The following is a 14,828-nucleotide window of genomic DNA, read 5'->3' on the forward strand; positions in this document are numbered from 1 at the left end:
CATATATAGAAATGGCGCGAAGATGTCGAAGGGGGGGGGGGGCGTGAAAATTGGGAGAAGAAGATGGGAAGTAGGAGTGTCTCCCAGATCCCAAAACTTGCACACTCAAATGGGACGATTATAAATTTTGTCACGAACACCGAAAGACGCTTTATGGAGAATTAAATTCTAATTACAATCCAGACGAAACTTATACGTGCTGAAGCCGGAACGGCAGCCGCCGGCTTTTAATGGCGATACCGTGTGGGAGGGAGACAGGGAAAATGGAGAGGCTGATTATATCGGTCTACCCCCTAACTCCTACCCTCCTTCCTCCTACGCACCGGTGTACAAATACAAATTCATCGATATATAAATAATGTTCACTATTCAAAAGGACTAAATCCCGGGATCCTATCAGAAAAGGATCACTTAAACGGAAATTTTGGCATCGTTAGTGTCCATTCTACTTCTAATTTTATCTTTCCTATATTGAAATGGCTTTTATATTAACGATAGTATTATAAAAGTCATTACAATATACCTATACATATTTCTTCTAAACAAAGAAAGATTCATTTATACCAGCACAGCCTAAGACGGCAACTGCACGTAAACAGTAGTACGAAAAATATTCTTTAGTACATTTTATATGGACACATTTATTATTCCATAATGTGTACGTGGCGTATGCGAAACAGTAGTAGACGACATGATATATTCATTTTATACACATCCCCGAAACGTATCAAACAGAAACGATTTTCTTTGGGCATTGTGGAAATATTCACACATGAATTGACGTCATAGTGGCGAGTGCACCCGTACTAATGACTGTGCTTCTATATTGGAAACCCCATATTGTAACAGTATTTACTCGACGGTACGGAGCAAGCAATATTGCACCGTATCGTCGCACTCTGTAATGTATGTACATATGTATACGAAAGTTGATTTTGCCTTGCAAGCGTCCCAAACAAGTATGAACGTGTCAAAAACACGCGATGCTATGTAGTATGAATAGAAGTAGTCTTTTCTGTGCAATGTTGTGCCGAGCTGTTGACGTACAGCGCTGGATTAATAAATTTAATAAACAGACCTGAATACTTTTATGTATTTATTTATTTATTTATTTAAAGTTTGGACCGTTGTAGCATTACAGGAATTCCTAATGCGCCACAATGGTCAAAAATATAACAGAAAAGACAAGAAACAAAATAATCAATTAGACATAACAAAAACAAAACATATATATACAAAAACAACTAAAAATAATAATTATTATTATTATATATCGTTTATCGTCTTGAATTCATTCTATGTTTACAAGGTTTTTGTATTTCGTAATATTCTTTCTCGATTATGATTTTCAAGTTATGAATTCCATAAGTCCTCACCAGATAGAGTTTCAAAATTTGTCATCCGGACTGACCGAAACCAATCACGACAAGCAAATAATACACCACCACCACGTCGATCTACTCTATCGCGACGATGCAGCCTCCAGGAAGAATCAAAAAGTTCAGCATCAAAAAATGATGAAGTCAACCATGTTTCCGTTAGTGCTACCATATCATCACAAATATGTAGTAGAAACGGCTGAATTAAACGCAGCCACTTTGTCCTGAGACCTCGTGCATTTTGGTAATAAATTACCAATTTTCGGTCTCCCAGTTTGGCTCGTGACTTTCTTTGAGACAAGAAATGGCAGTTTTGATTGAGCCAACGGAGGTTGAGCCAATGGAGACGAAACGGAAGAGGAAGCAGAAGAAGAAGCCAACACAGTCACAACAGAATCACGACTATCAGGACCATTTGAGCAGGCAGATGTAGGAGAAGAGGCAAACATCGACGTCACTGCGACCGTTTCCATAAAAGATTCACTAATACTTGCAGACGTAGTTTTAATATCAGGCTTCAAACATCTAGCAGCTCCCGTACAAACATCAGCAAATGAAACACTTGGGCGCAGCTCTAATGATGATTTATGTATTTATGTATTTATTTATATATTTTATTTTTATTTTGATTATATACGTATACACCAGGAAGCCTAACAGGTAAACCCCAATGCGCTTTCCTGGCCAATTACAAACAATGCAGCATTTTTATTATATAAGTCGTTCAATTACGAGACACTGAAAACTCTAAATTAACGACATATAAAATCTATGAATTTCAAGTTAATCATACTCAAATAGTAGTGACATAGTAGGTAGGAAGATTTTTTAGTCAATTTAATATAATATGTATGTACGTGTGTGTGAAACTAATTTTTATTCCAAAATGTCGTATATTTTCTTATTTTTTGAATATTTAATATTATCATATTTAATTAAAATGGTTTTTGATTCATGTAAATATTTAAAATTATAATATAGACCCATCGCGCATATTATTAGTGATCATTATGCGAAATATAACTGATCGTCTTCACGTTATAACCGAATCGTAGCCGGCTGATGGCTACACCTCAATGTTGGCGATAAAACGGCTGAGATACTTTTATCGCGGTGCGAAACGATCAAAGCCCGTTCGAAACGGAGATTAGATCTCGATCTCAATAGGGTCAAATAGTCGATGAAAATCGGGGCCAATTCCACGTGAAACTAAGGCAAAGTAGGGAACGAATGGGGGCCTGAAGAGGGAGGCAACCCTGAGAGGCCCTTAATCGAAAAGCAAAGTTTCGGCCGGTCGAGCCGACCGCAGATCTTCTCTCATTTCGATGTAGCGATTAATTCGCGCAAACGGGCCACGGACCGACGGACAGATAGATGGATATTAACTAATTAAATCGTCAATCACCCACCGGTGGAGGGAGGCTCAGATGAGCGGGAGTTGACCGAAAGGGATAGAAGGGCGCTCCGCTCGATCCAGGGGTCGAATACTTAGTGTAGGTATACCCCTATTGTGGATAATCGAAAGCGATCATCCCTGTGAAACCTTAATAATGTACCAGAGGGAAAACTTTTCAGTTCGAGGTAAAAGTTTCAAGGTCTCCAACGTCAAACTCTTCTCTCATCGTATATTTATGCATGTCTTACCCACTAATCCAGTTAAATAATTTAGACAAAAACAACATAAGTATATAATAATCCCTAAGTACATATGTATATAATACTATTGAAAGTATAATCTTTCAATCAATACAATTTATATATAACGCACATGCTTAGTATTTTGTATTATACAAAATACATTACTAGCTTTATATACATACATATGTATGTAGGTACTTGAAATTGTTTCTAAAAATAAAACTGCTACAAATTCTTTACAATGAAATCCAATAATCAATTAAAACCCTCATAGTTAATATTGTATTATATGACAAGCATAAATCGGACTCAAACCACCAGCTAATTTGTGACTTAATTAAAGACTATTGGTGCATATGATATGCATAATTACTATAATGGCATACTATGTACATTCTTTGTACATATGTATATGTATATGAGGTATATGTACAGAGTATGTACGTGAATAACACCCTCATCTACAAGCATATTAATATATGCATGTATAGGTAGTAAGTGAACAAAATCATCATCATTTACAGCCATTCACCATCCTGAAGTCTCTTCAAACGCTTCCACTCGTTTCTGTTTTACGCAACTCTCATCCATTTCACCACACGGATTTTTCTAATTTCGTCTACCCATCCTTTCATCCTTTGACATTATCTGGGGTAACATTGCAGCACTTTATTTGTCCATTCTTCTGGCTATTGCTTTGGCTCATTGCCATTTCAATATCTTCACTCTTTCCACTAAATCAACAAACTTTGTCATACTTCTCACCAAGGTATTCCATTTAAATCTCTTTTAGTTATGCCTAGCTTTCCATACTCCTTTGCCACCTCACATTGAGGCAGCGAAATTTAAGGCGATGCGGGGTTTATCCTCAATTTACCCATTATTTAATCGCCATAGATCTTTATCAACTCAAAATTAAATTAAATTATATCGCGCGCTCATATTACCATTATTAACCTATGCTTCACCTGTATGGAATAACGCCTCAAATACTAACCTTTCCAAACTCCAAATAATAAAAAAAATCCCTAAAAATAATTTATAATTTATTTATTTATTTATAGTTAGTTTTGGACCATTGAGGCATTACAGGAAGAACCTAATGCGCCACAATGGCCTCCATAATACACCCATATGTACATACATATATACTAACTTTAAAAAACTGCATGCCATAAATAATATTCCGTTTGTTACAGACATTACTAACAAACTAACCAGTAGATTCTATGACAGAATCACTAATAACCATACTAACACACTTATGAAGAGTCTCGGTGATTACAACAAAATGTCTATACCCTTCAGGTATATACACAGGTTACCTAAACACAATCTGCTTTAGGTCATCGACTTTAGAGAGTCTTTAATTAATATTAGATGTATTATGAGCATTTATAAGAATTGTAAATAGGTTTTTGAACTATTTTTCCTATTACGCTGAATATATTACCATTAGAATAATATAATACTATGATTACTAACACAATTAATTAAAATTGTAAAATAGAAAATGATCAGTAGATCAGTAGCTATTAAAATAGATATAAGATAATTTAGTAATAATAAAAAGCATTTAAAAATCAAATACTCCTTTGAATGCATTAGACTTTGTGCTACATTTTGGTGTTCAAGGTCCAAGTTTCATATCCATATATCTTGACTGGCTTAACACATTGATCAGAGATCTTTTTCTTGAGACAAAGTGCCATTTTTGGTTTAAAAATGGCGTTGGTTCATCCAAATTTACTCCACCCTAATTTCATTCGTATCTTTATTTCCCTTCTTTACTATCGGACATGTCTATTACCTGCCCAAAATATGAATATAAATATGCAGTTACTGAATTATTTATATACAAATGTATGTATTTCAAAAATATTTTTAATAAAAGGCAAGTCTTAATTATATTGGACAAATTTGTAATCAAAACTTAAGTAATAAATGGTCAATAAAAAAAGTGTTCAAAGTTTAATGAGGTATGTGTATACATAATATGTATGTACACTGGTATTATTGATGAAAGTCTTTTACATGCACATTTAAACACATTCAAATTATATTCTAACCCTTAAATAAAATATTATAGTTTTATAGCCAAAAAAAATAGATAGCTCGCACTGTACATTTTCCCCTTTATTGTTCATCTGCCTTCTATTATCTCCCTTTTTCCTTTGTTCTATTTCTCTACCTATTCCACCGGTGCGCTTTGTAAACATAAATTCATATCTTAATATAATATCTATCAAATACTTCCGATAGATGGATATTGAAGTGCTTACATCACAATACATAAATAAAATATTTGCGATGATGTCTAGAGTTATACATTTATTCCGACATTGACCTTTGAATCGGTTGGATTTATTCAAGAAAAATGAGACAACGATACTTTTGAACACCATTTAACACGAATTCAATTTAGGCAATATTGGATTTGATCGTAAATCCAATTACGCCAGAGGGTAAGTTTTGAAAACGGCTGTTTATTGACACCTGCTCTAACAACCCTTGGCAGTCATCTGACGTTAAACTGACAAGTTAATCAAGACTGTGGCGCGCATACCCTATGCCAAGCGCAACTTATTAGCATAACTCAACAACTCGATACATATTATGTATACATATGTACAAATGTATGTACATTTACGTTTATTATACAATATTTAAACAAACTTGGTATTTTTTCTATCAAATATCCACTTTTAAATCTCAAAATAATTACCATTCATCCGTTCGGAACAGTGCCTATTCGAACTTTGGTTTTAAGTTAACTCGAAAAAATATATTTGTGGAAAAATATTTCTGGTTTTTAAACGTAACAAACATTTATCATACATATAATATAATCTTTAATGTATAAACAAATAAAACAATCGATATCTGGGTGATTTTATTGGACCACTGTGCACTTCATATGCAGCGATAGATTTTCATTAAATCGATTTTTCATAAGAAGTGTATTTATTGATACGAAATAGTTTATTTTTCTGTATTTAATTCTAGCTTAATGTATTGTTGTTAAACTAATAATGTTTCTTTGTAGCTTTTCCATTTCCTTATTGTACATATTTGAACTCTTTTAATGAAAATTTTAAACTTTAATAATAATATATAATATTCAAATATGTATTCATAACCACAAAAAATGTGAGAAAAGCTAAATATGTGTATACCATCATAATTAGAAGTAGAAACTATTCACGCACAGCTTTCCCATACAAAGACGTTATGTATGTAAGCTTATGAATCTCAAAACCACACAATATGTGTTTCTTGTTAATAACGTGGAACTAGACCTTGAAATTAAGTTATGCAGAAACCGTATTTATACCTACTTATCGCATACATACAACCCGAATTCCAACATTGTCCTATTTAGTACACGTGCCATCGTGTTCCCATGGGGTGGGTGGGTGCATTATTTCGTCATTTTGGGTTTATGTATACACTGAGGTGGACTTCAATTAATCTGACGCGTCCTGGGTGGACCTCTTAGCGGGAGGACCTCTTGGGTGAGTTGATAAACTGTGCGCTGTTCACTTGACCAGTTCCTCTCTAAGTGGATTAGTTCGCTGCTTCAGGAATCCTCTTAGACGTACTCTTGCAACTCCATTAGATTCGGTCCGTGCATACATAACAATAGTTATGTTGGTTCCTTGCCATTTTGACTGTTGATTTATTAACAGGATTCGGGATGTTTCGTGATTGCTATGACATGCATACATGCATACCTATATATGTATATAGGTGTATTTGTATATATCAAGTCAGTCCATAAGTTCGTGCGCATTTTCAAGATGCACGGGATTCACGATGACTCATTACTAAACCAAAAATATTTCGAACCTGTCGAAATTTTTCTTCGTTTGACTAATGTATTAGTAAGTCTGTCACCAATTTTCGTAAACATCGAACGCATATTAGTACCCATAAAAATGAATATCAATAATCAATACAAACGTGCTGTTTTATACTTTGAATTTTCGTGTGGCGAATCTGTTAGATCTGCGGCGATAAAAATGAATAGGTTACATGGTGAAAATACTATCAGTGTAAGGACTTCCCAGAAATGGTTTGAAAATTCGAAAGTTGGAAAAAGCAGCATTTATAATGAATCCCGTTCAGGACGTCCTGTTAATTTTGATAAAGATTTCTTAAAAATCTTGTGGTCAGAGCCACAATTAACAGTAGATCAGATCGCAGAAAGGATGGATTCATCTCATGGAACAGTATTTCGTCATTTTTCATTTAAACATTTCCTGTCCGTCATTTCACTATTTAAATTTCCTGAAAATGCGCATGAACTTATGGACTGACCTGATACATACATATTCTATAATACATACATATATATTATATATTCAATTTTTATTTCTAATCTAATGTTAGTTTGATTCGGTGAAAAAAATATTATATTAGATTATTATACATATAGTAGCTTAATATTTCAAATTAGAAAAACTAGAAAAAAATGAGAAGATAGCCGTTTAAGCTTTTAGTAGTACTTTTTATTGAAATCTCAACTCGCTTTTGAGTTTTTGAAAGGAAATACGCATTCTTTATGAAGCAAAACTATAAATTTGATATTTTTTTTAATAATTAATTTGTTATCAATCTGCTTATGCAATTTATTTTAATATTATTTATCTCTACACATTTACTAATAGAAGACATTACATTATTTTAAGTGGTACATACATATATAATTTATTTATAAACTAAAAGTTTCAATTGGTTATATTTTCATACAAATTACTGCATTACAGATTTTTAGACAGGAAGAAAAAAGTTAAAAATCGTATTTTTACGGTTAGCGTGCTATTAGAAAGTATACCAAATTTGTATTTCAGACAAACAAACAAATAAATATTCATATTTATATGTAGTAAAAATTAGTCTTATACAAACATTTTACTACAACCTATTAAGTTATATTATTACGTTAACTTATCGTATCTCAACAAAGATACTAAATTTTACTAAAAAATTTTAGCAATTTTAGTTTAACTCATTACGAAATCAGTCAATAAAAATCAACCAAAATTATCGAAATTAAAATGTGACTATTATTAAATTATATTTCGTAATTAAAAAATATACTTTTAAATATGTACCTAACAAAAATGTCTTCCTAGTCATCGAGCCTAATATATGCATATAAAAGAATTTGGATGGACGATATTTAAATGCGAAAACTTCGCAAGAGGTCAAAGCTATCCTCTTCGGGCATTCGTTACCCCTTAAGTGTCGATAAATTTTAAAATATCGCAAACCACTTCGACCGAAACTAATGGGTCAGAACGACGAAAATTCCCACCCGTCGAATACGGAATGTACACAGACACTCACCTAGGCATTTAAATCGAAATTTTAAACATCAGAAGTTGGAATATTAAATGGTGCACATTCTATGTAGATAGACTAGTGAACTACGATTCCGGTATATTTGCGAGGAACAACATCCAGCGCTACCGGAGACACTAAGCACTTCCCTCTATCCACCCCTTTAGCTGCCGTCGTCCTGCTGAAGTTGATGTAGATAAATTAATGCATGTTAACAAAAGACACTAAAAGCAACATAAACCAGAGTGGCCGAAAAGGTTCCACTCCGTCGTCCTGATACGAGGAGCACGTGACCTGACCGGAAATTAAGGTCGAGCCCCACCAACCTCCCTTCATTCCGTTTCTCTCCAGGGTTGGTTGGAGGTGGCCGACCGCAAGGGGTACAACCCTGCTCTGAACCTCATTTGATAGAATTCGGACGCATTGTGCCCGTGTCGCTGGTTCTTTTCGACCTTTCGAACCTTTCTTCTTCCTAAAAGAAGAAGAAGAAGAAGCGAAATAAAAAAGAGAAACTCTAAAATAGACCCGAAACACAATGGCCGTCGTGAATCGCGGCCACGTCGCAGAAAATAGACTATATTTCATTCGAGGTCCTTGTTATCTTGATTTATACAATGGGCAAATATTACGAGGAGTGCGCCTAGTATTGCCACATCGTACTACAGCATCCGTTTATTAAACGAAAGTACGCTTCTGATAACGGAGTACTGATTAGGAAATGCAAATTCATCGGCAGCTTTCGATTTCAAAGCATGTATGTACATACATATATACATATGTATGTATGTATGTATTGAATTGAGTGAACAAACGAGTCTTATTAGAGAGTTATTTGTAACTAGTGTTTTTACCCGGCTTCGCTCGGTATTTGTAATATAAACCGCTTAAACATGGCCAATCTAATAGTAAACATTTTATTAAATTTATTTGAATATTCATTTGTTTTTCTACGAACCAACAATGGTTACATACAAAGTCTCTTTCGAAATTATATATTAAAGAAGTGTATATAAACGGTTCCTGGAAAGACTCTGGAAAGAAATTGCTCTGAATAGTAGCGCAGTCCTAATTTTCAAAGGCGCTCAAAAATAACTTACGCAATAGAATTTCACAAAAAAAGTCCAGCACCCTCGTATAATATATTATATAACTAGCCCTTAACGCTTTTTTGTGGAATTCTATTGCGTTAGTTCTCCTTGAGTATATTTGACAGTTTGGATATCTCGAGAGTGCAACTATCTGGAGTGCATTTTTCCGGTTACCTATATAAACATAAATATGTACATAGATACATATTTATCATTGTCTTTTCAAATATGTACATTGAAGTTCAAATACTCACAAACAATTTTTCTTCAAAAATAAAGAGAAAAGACTAAAAAAATTATCTAATATAATTAATCTGATTTTAATTTATTTTTTCAGGTGTCCTGGATGAGGAAACGCGACTTGCACATCCTGACGTCACACATACACACGTACACTGGTGACGGCCGGTTCAGTGTTAACCATCCCGAGTCGTCGGACGACTGGAACCTCAAGATAGAATATGTTCAGACGAGAGATGCTGGTATATACGAATGCCAGGTCAACACGGAGCCCAAGATCAACATGGCGGTTATGCTCAACGTTGAAGGTCTGTCGATAATGGCAAAGTTTATTAAATATATTTCATAATGAACGTTAAGGGTCAATAAGGATAGTTTTGAAGTCAGTTTATTATTACGATGAAATACACAGTATGCACACGTTTTGAAGTTTTATATTTTATAGCAAGCATTTTTAGACGTTTGCATGCTTTATTTTAGTGATTACTAGTGGTTTTACCCGGCTTCGCTCGGTATTTGTAATATAAACCGCTGAAACATGATTAATCTTGTAGTAAACATTTTATTAAATTTATTTGAATTGTTTAATTTTATATAATTTTTTTTTATTAAATTGACTGTCATGAACAAACAAACATATATACTAAGTTTCTTTCGAAATTATATGTAAACCAGAATCCGGCGCCTGCGCCCTCGGCGGCAAAGTAATATTCTTCGCTTAATGTAATATCCTCTTCCCTGCATAATGAATGAATGAATGTAATAATTTTATATACGTGATATTACGAGTGATAGCCCTCATCAAAAGTATTATTTTTTACTCTAAAAATATTATGATCAACATACATACATATATGTATATATACATTTATGTATATGTAGTTAATAATACGATGAAGTTTGAATACTTTTGACATAAATAAATAATGGATTCTTTGTTGGATTCGAATAGGAGTAATGGAAGTATAATTCTTTTTTTTTTTTTTGAAAACTTTTCCATTGTTCTTTCACTTCCCCAAGTCGGAAATGTTTTTTATACGTTTTATTGTGATCGCTCTTTACTCTCACTCGAAACCTTCTCGCTTAAGACTTCAATAAGATATTATTTTTTCTCCGTTTCATTTTTCGCATCGTATAAATAAGGGAATTTATTAAGTCATTTCCAACGTAATCATTACGAACGTGCGATTTTTCAGCTGAAAATGAGCACCGCTCTGCCGCAACACATTTTCTCATCGTATTTTTCCCTTACTCGGAAAATTTGCCCACATCCCGCGCCGCGTAATGTCTTTATTCATTTTCCGATTTTTCCACATTTAGGGTTTTTCCTCGGGTATCATGCGGGAGGCATTTGTCTCGTCGAGAGCCGCAGGATGAGTCCTCTGCCTTAATGACGATATTTCGTTCGAAACTGCCTTTTTTTGTCTATAGGCCAAAAGGGACTCATCCCATTCCTCTCCACTATGTGTATATAAATAAATAAAGGCGTATTTCTTTTCTGTATACGAAAAGCCATGGATGTTTTTCGAATCATAGTTTTGGGATATTGCGTATCGACCCTACCTTACTAGTTGGGGTATTTTCAAAAGTAAAAGTGAACCATGCTTCTTTTTATTTCATAATATTTCTGTTCTATCGTCTTCCATTTCATATATTTTATATATAAATTAAATTAAATAAATTCATATTTACATAAAAGAAGAAAAAAAAGACTTTATACAATCATGAGTCACTGATTCATCCTGTTCAGACTTAGTCCATTTTTATATATACATGTGTATGTGCGTATATATGTATGTGCATACACTGATGCGGAATTTCCTCACTAAAATACGGCCAGATCGTGATGGGGTATCTGACCGGTTTGATGGTGCCAAAAATCCTCACAATATTGGATTTATGTGTATTACTCACATACACATAAATCCGTATACGTTTTGTGTTTGGCGCTAGAGGAAAATTCATTTTCGCCTTTCCGGAAAAACCCCAAAGATGATCCAATTTAATCCGTTTGCAGCAACGTGCCACCACTACGTGTTTTACGCGTTTATTTCCATTCGACATACCAATTTTGTGTGTTAAAAATAGTCCTTCCATATTAGACATTTTTTTATGTAGGTAGTATTTATTTCTAAATATTAATTACATATTTTGTATAAAATGTACATTTTTACTATGCAAATATATTGTATGCATATATTTTTCCAAATGAAAAATAAACCAAATAAGGGTAGTGTATATGAACGATGGTCACTGTAACAAGTTATACGGATATTGTACGTATATCTGAAAAGATATTCCGGCAACGTGTTATCGGAAAACATCTGTTACAGCGTTTTACTGTGATTAATCGCTCGCAAAGTTTAAATTCAAAGATCCACACCGACCCAGCAAAAGCCGCAATGTGTTATCGGGTCAAATATTAAACCGAACTCAAATAATACCAAAACCAATATGAAAGCTCGAGAAAATATTTCCATTCCACAAAGATGAGAGAGAAGAAAAATTGCATTGAGCTTACAGCAAGTGCATTCGATTCTGCCTAGACTTAATTTTATTTATTTTTCATTTTTACCATAAGAATAGTGTTAACTTATTTCTAAAATGAAAAAAAATATGTTACTTTTAACTATTACTTTTGCATAAAATTTTAAAAATTTGATTTTCAAAATGCATATTTTAAAAACTATCAACACGAGCACCAGTTTATTTTTAGTGTGGTCACCAGTCATCAAATGTGATCATCGCCGAAGAGAACACACAGAATTATATATGTACATACATATACATATGTACATACATACATCTGATCGATTTGTCGATGTCTACTAGTAAGCTACGAAAATCTCGCAAATACGATACAAATCCCCTCAAAGCTTCTAGATTTACTTTTACTTAGCTTCCTTTATTTATTTATTTTTTTACACATAAAATATTCTATATATGTACATAGTACCATCCACGTGGGAATGATAATAATTAATTTATAGTTTTGAAAGTGAGCCATCACTTATACAATGGGCAGCGACTGCTCTCGTAACGTTTTCACAGCCACGCAATACTGACATTCAATAAATTTATCGGATACGCTATTAAATATCAATTAATGGTGAACTTAGTGCTCGTAAATTACGTGGCTTTCAATTCGATAAACAATGTACAGGTAATTAGGTTGTTAGAATGTCAGTGCATGCGGGAAATTTGTGGCGAATAATCACTGATATTATATTATTATAATATATAAAGGCAACAGTAAAACAAATTGATATTTCATACGTAATACATCGTTCGATATGAAAAGCTCACATTCTCAAAAATATTTCACATATTCATTTTATGTGTGTTTGTTGTGTTGTTTTGAATCGCCCGATGCGTGTATACGCGTACAATGAAATATTTTCCGCAAACAAATTGAAAACGACGTCGTTTAAAAAGAAGAAAAGTTTTTTTCCTCCTTCTCACCTCAGGTTTTGTTGACGAGCGAAAATTTTCCGAACATTATTTACAGAATCGCGAACTTTTCGAAAAATCAATTTATGTTATGGCACTTTGTAAATTGTCTCCGCTCGCTTTTGACGACTACAACTCGAGTTTAAGAGTACGAAAAGAGGACGGGAGAGGAAAGGAGGCTTGCAGGGGTGAAAAGAGGCGATGCGAGGTGTGTGGAGGTTAGTGGGAAAAACCTATTTTTTCCGCGCGGTTGCGGTTTTTCGGTCTCATTTGTTCGTTCATTTATTCGGCGATTTTTCCTATGCCACACACGTGAAGGCGGTGAAGCCTTCTTCTCCTCTTTTGGTCCATTTCCGCTGCCGCATTAATCATATCCGGCCCGCGCAAGAAAAGAAAATGGCATATTAGACCCAGCGGATATATTATATAAGCATACATATTTTCGCCGGACCCCGAACTTCGGGATTATGACTTATGTTTCATATCCTTCTATTCATCTCGTGTAAATCAGATAAGATTTTCCTACGCCCTCGATATATACATATGTATATATATATATATATATATATATATATATATATATATATATATATATATATATATATATATATATATATATATATACATATATGTATATACACATTCATGTACACGAATATCACTGATTTATCACGCCAAAACAAAAAAAGTAACAAACCATAAAGTGTCTTTCTTTATATTAAATTAAATATATAATCGTCTTATTCAAATATATAACATACATAAAGCGTTCGAATAGAAACACCAAAAGTTACCCTAGGGACTGTTCAAAATGGACACTAGCCAAAACTGTTCTACGATTCATTTCGCTTTCATAATTATGAAAGCACGCTATTATGAATAAAATATTCCGTTTATCACTGTAATTTGCTAATTTAAGTCTCGTGTACTCGAGATCATCTAGTCCCGTATCAGTGGCGCGACATTTGCTAAAAAATATAGTGAAAGGTGTCGTATTATTATGTTGGTGGATTAAAATATCAAAATTCGAAGACGACAGATGATACGGTTGCCAAGTACATAAGTGACCTCGTGTACACGAAACGATATCATATTTTGAAACGTAAGTATAAAACTATACGATATATTGTACAGTCCCTCACCTTGCTTTTTCTATACCTTCTATCATCTCTCTATCACTTCACGTCTACTTTATCATTGGTTTTGTTTTTGCTTTCCAGATGAATCCTTCCTCCTGACGACCCCGGCCCCGTCACACCAATCCACAGGTCAGCATCCCCTCACGTTGCATTTGACCGCTCATTTGTCTTTTGCCTTGTTTTTTTCTGTCTCTTTTTTTTCGTTTTATTTCGTCTATATTTTACTAATACTTCTTCTGCAGTACAAACATCACCGCAATCTCACCGTCCTGTTGGCTCTTGCTTATCTTATATCCGTGTATACTGTTGATTAGCGTAATTGTGTGATTAAATCATTTTTATTGTGTTTTGTCATTGTTATGCCTTGTCTCTATACGTGCATACGTGTATAGTCCGCCACTTGCTGTTTTATTTTATTTTTGTGATCGTCTATGTTACATTCCTGTGAATGCTTAAATGGACACGAAAGAAAAGCATGATTGCTTTTTAATAGCTTTAAAGTATTGGTATTTTTGTCGTAGTGGTATTATTTTCGTATTTTTTTATAC

At 33.8% G+C, this 14,828-nt stretch overlaps 2 protein-coding genes across 2 annotated transcripts in view; one reads left to right on the forward strand and one right to left on the reverse strand.

The window, feature by feature from the left end:
• Positions 1-14,828, forward strand: part of LOC143910988 (hemicentin-1-like) — a 380,897-nt gene that overhangs the window by 354,403 nt on the left and 11,666 nt on the right. Inside the window, exons 4-5 of the mRNA XM_077429655.1 lie at positions 9,789-9,999; positions 14,362-14,409. Coding sequence (XP_077285781.1) covers positions 9,789-9,999; positions 14,362-14,409 — 259 coding nt within the window. The remainder of the gene's footprint in view (positions 1-9,788; positions 10,000-14,361; positions 14,410-14,828) is intronic.
• The window catches only part of LOC143910987 (fasciclin-2-like), a 273,650-nt gene that overhangs the window by 145,362 nt on the left and 113,460 nt on the right, over positions 1-14,828 (reverse strand). The gene's annotated exons all lie outside the window — the stretch shown is intronic.

Source organism: Arctopsyche grandis, chromosome 4 (assembly GCF_051622035.1).
Source record: "Arctopsyche grandis isolate Sample6627 chromosome 4, ASM5162203v2, whole genome shotgun sequence".
Taxonomy (NCBI): domain Eukaryota; kingdom Metazoa; phylum Arthropoda; class Insecta; order Trichoptera; family Hydropsychidae; genus Arctopsyche; species Arctopsyche grandis.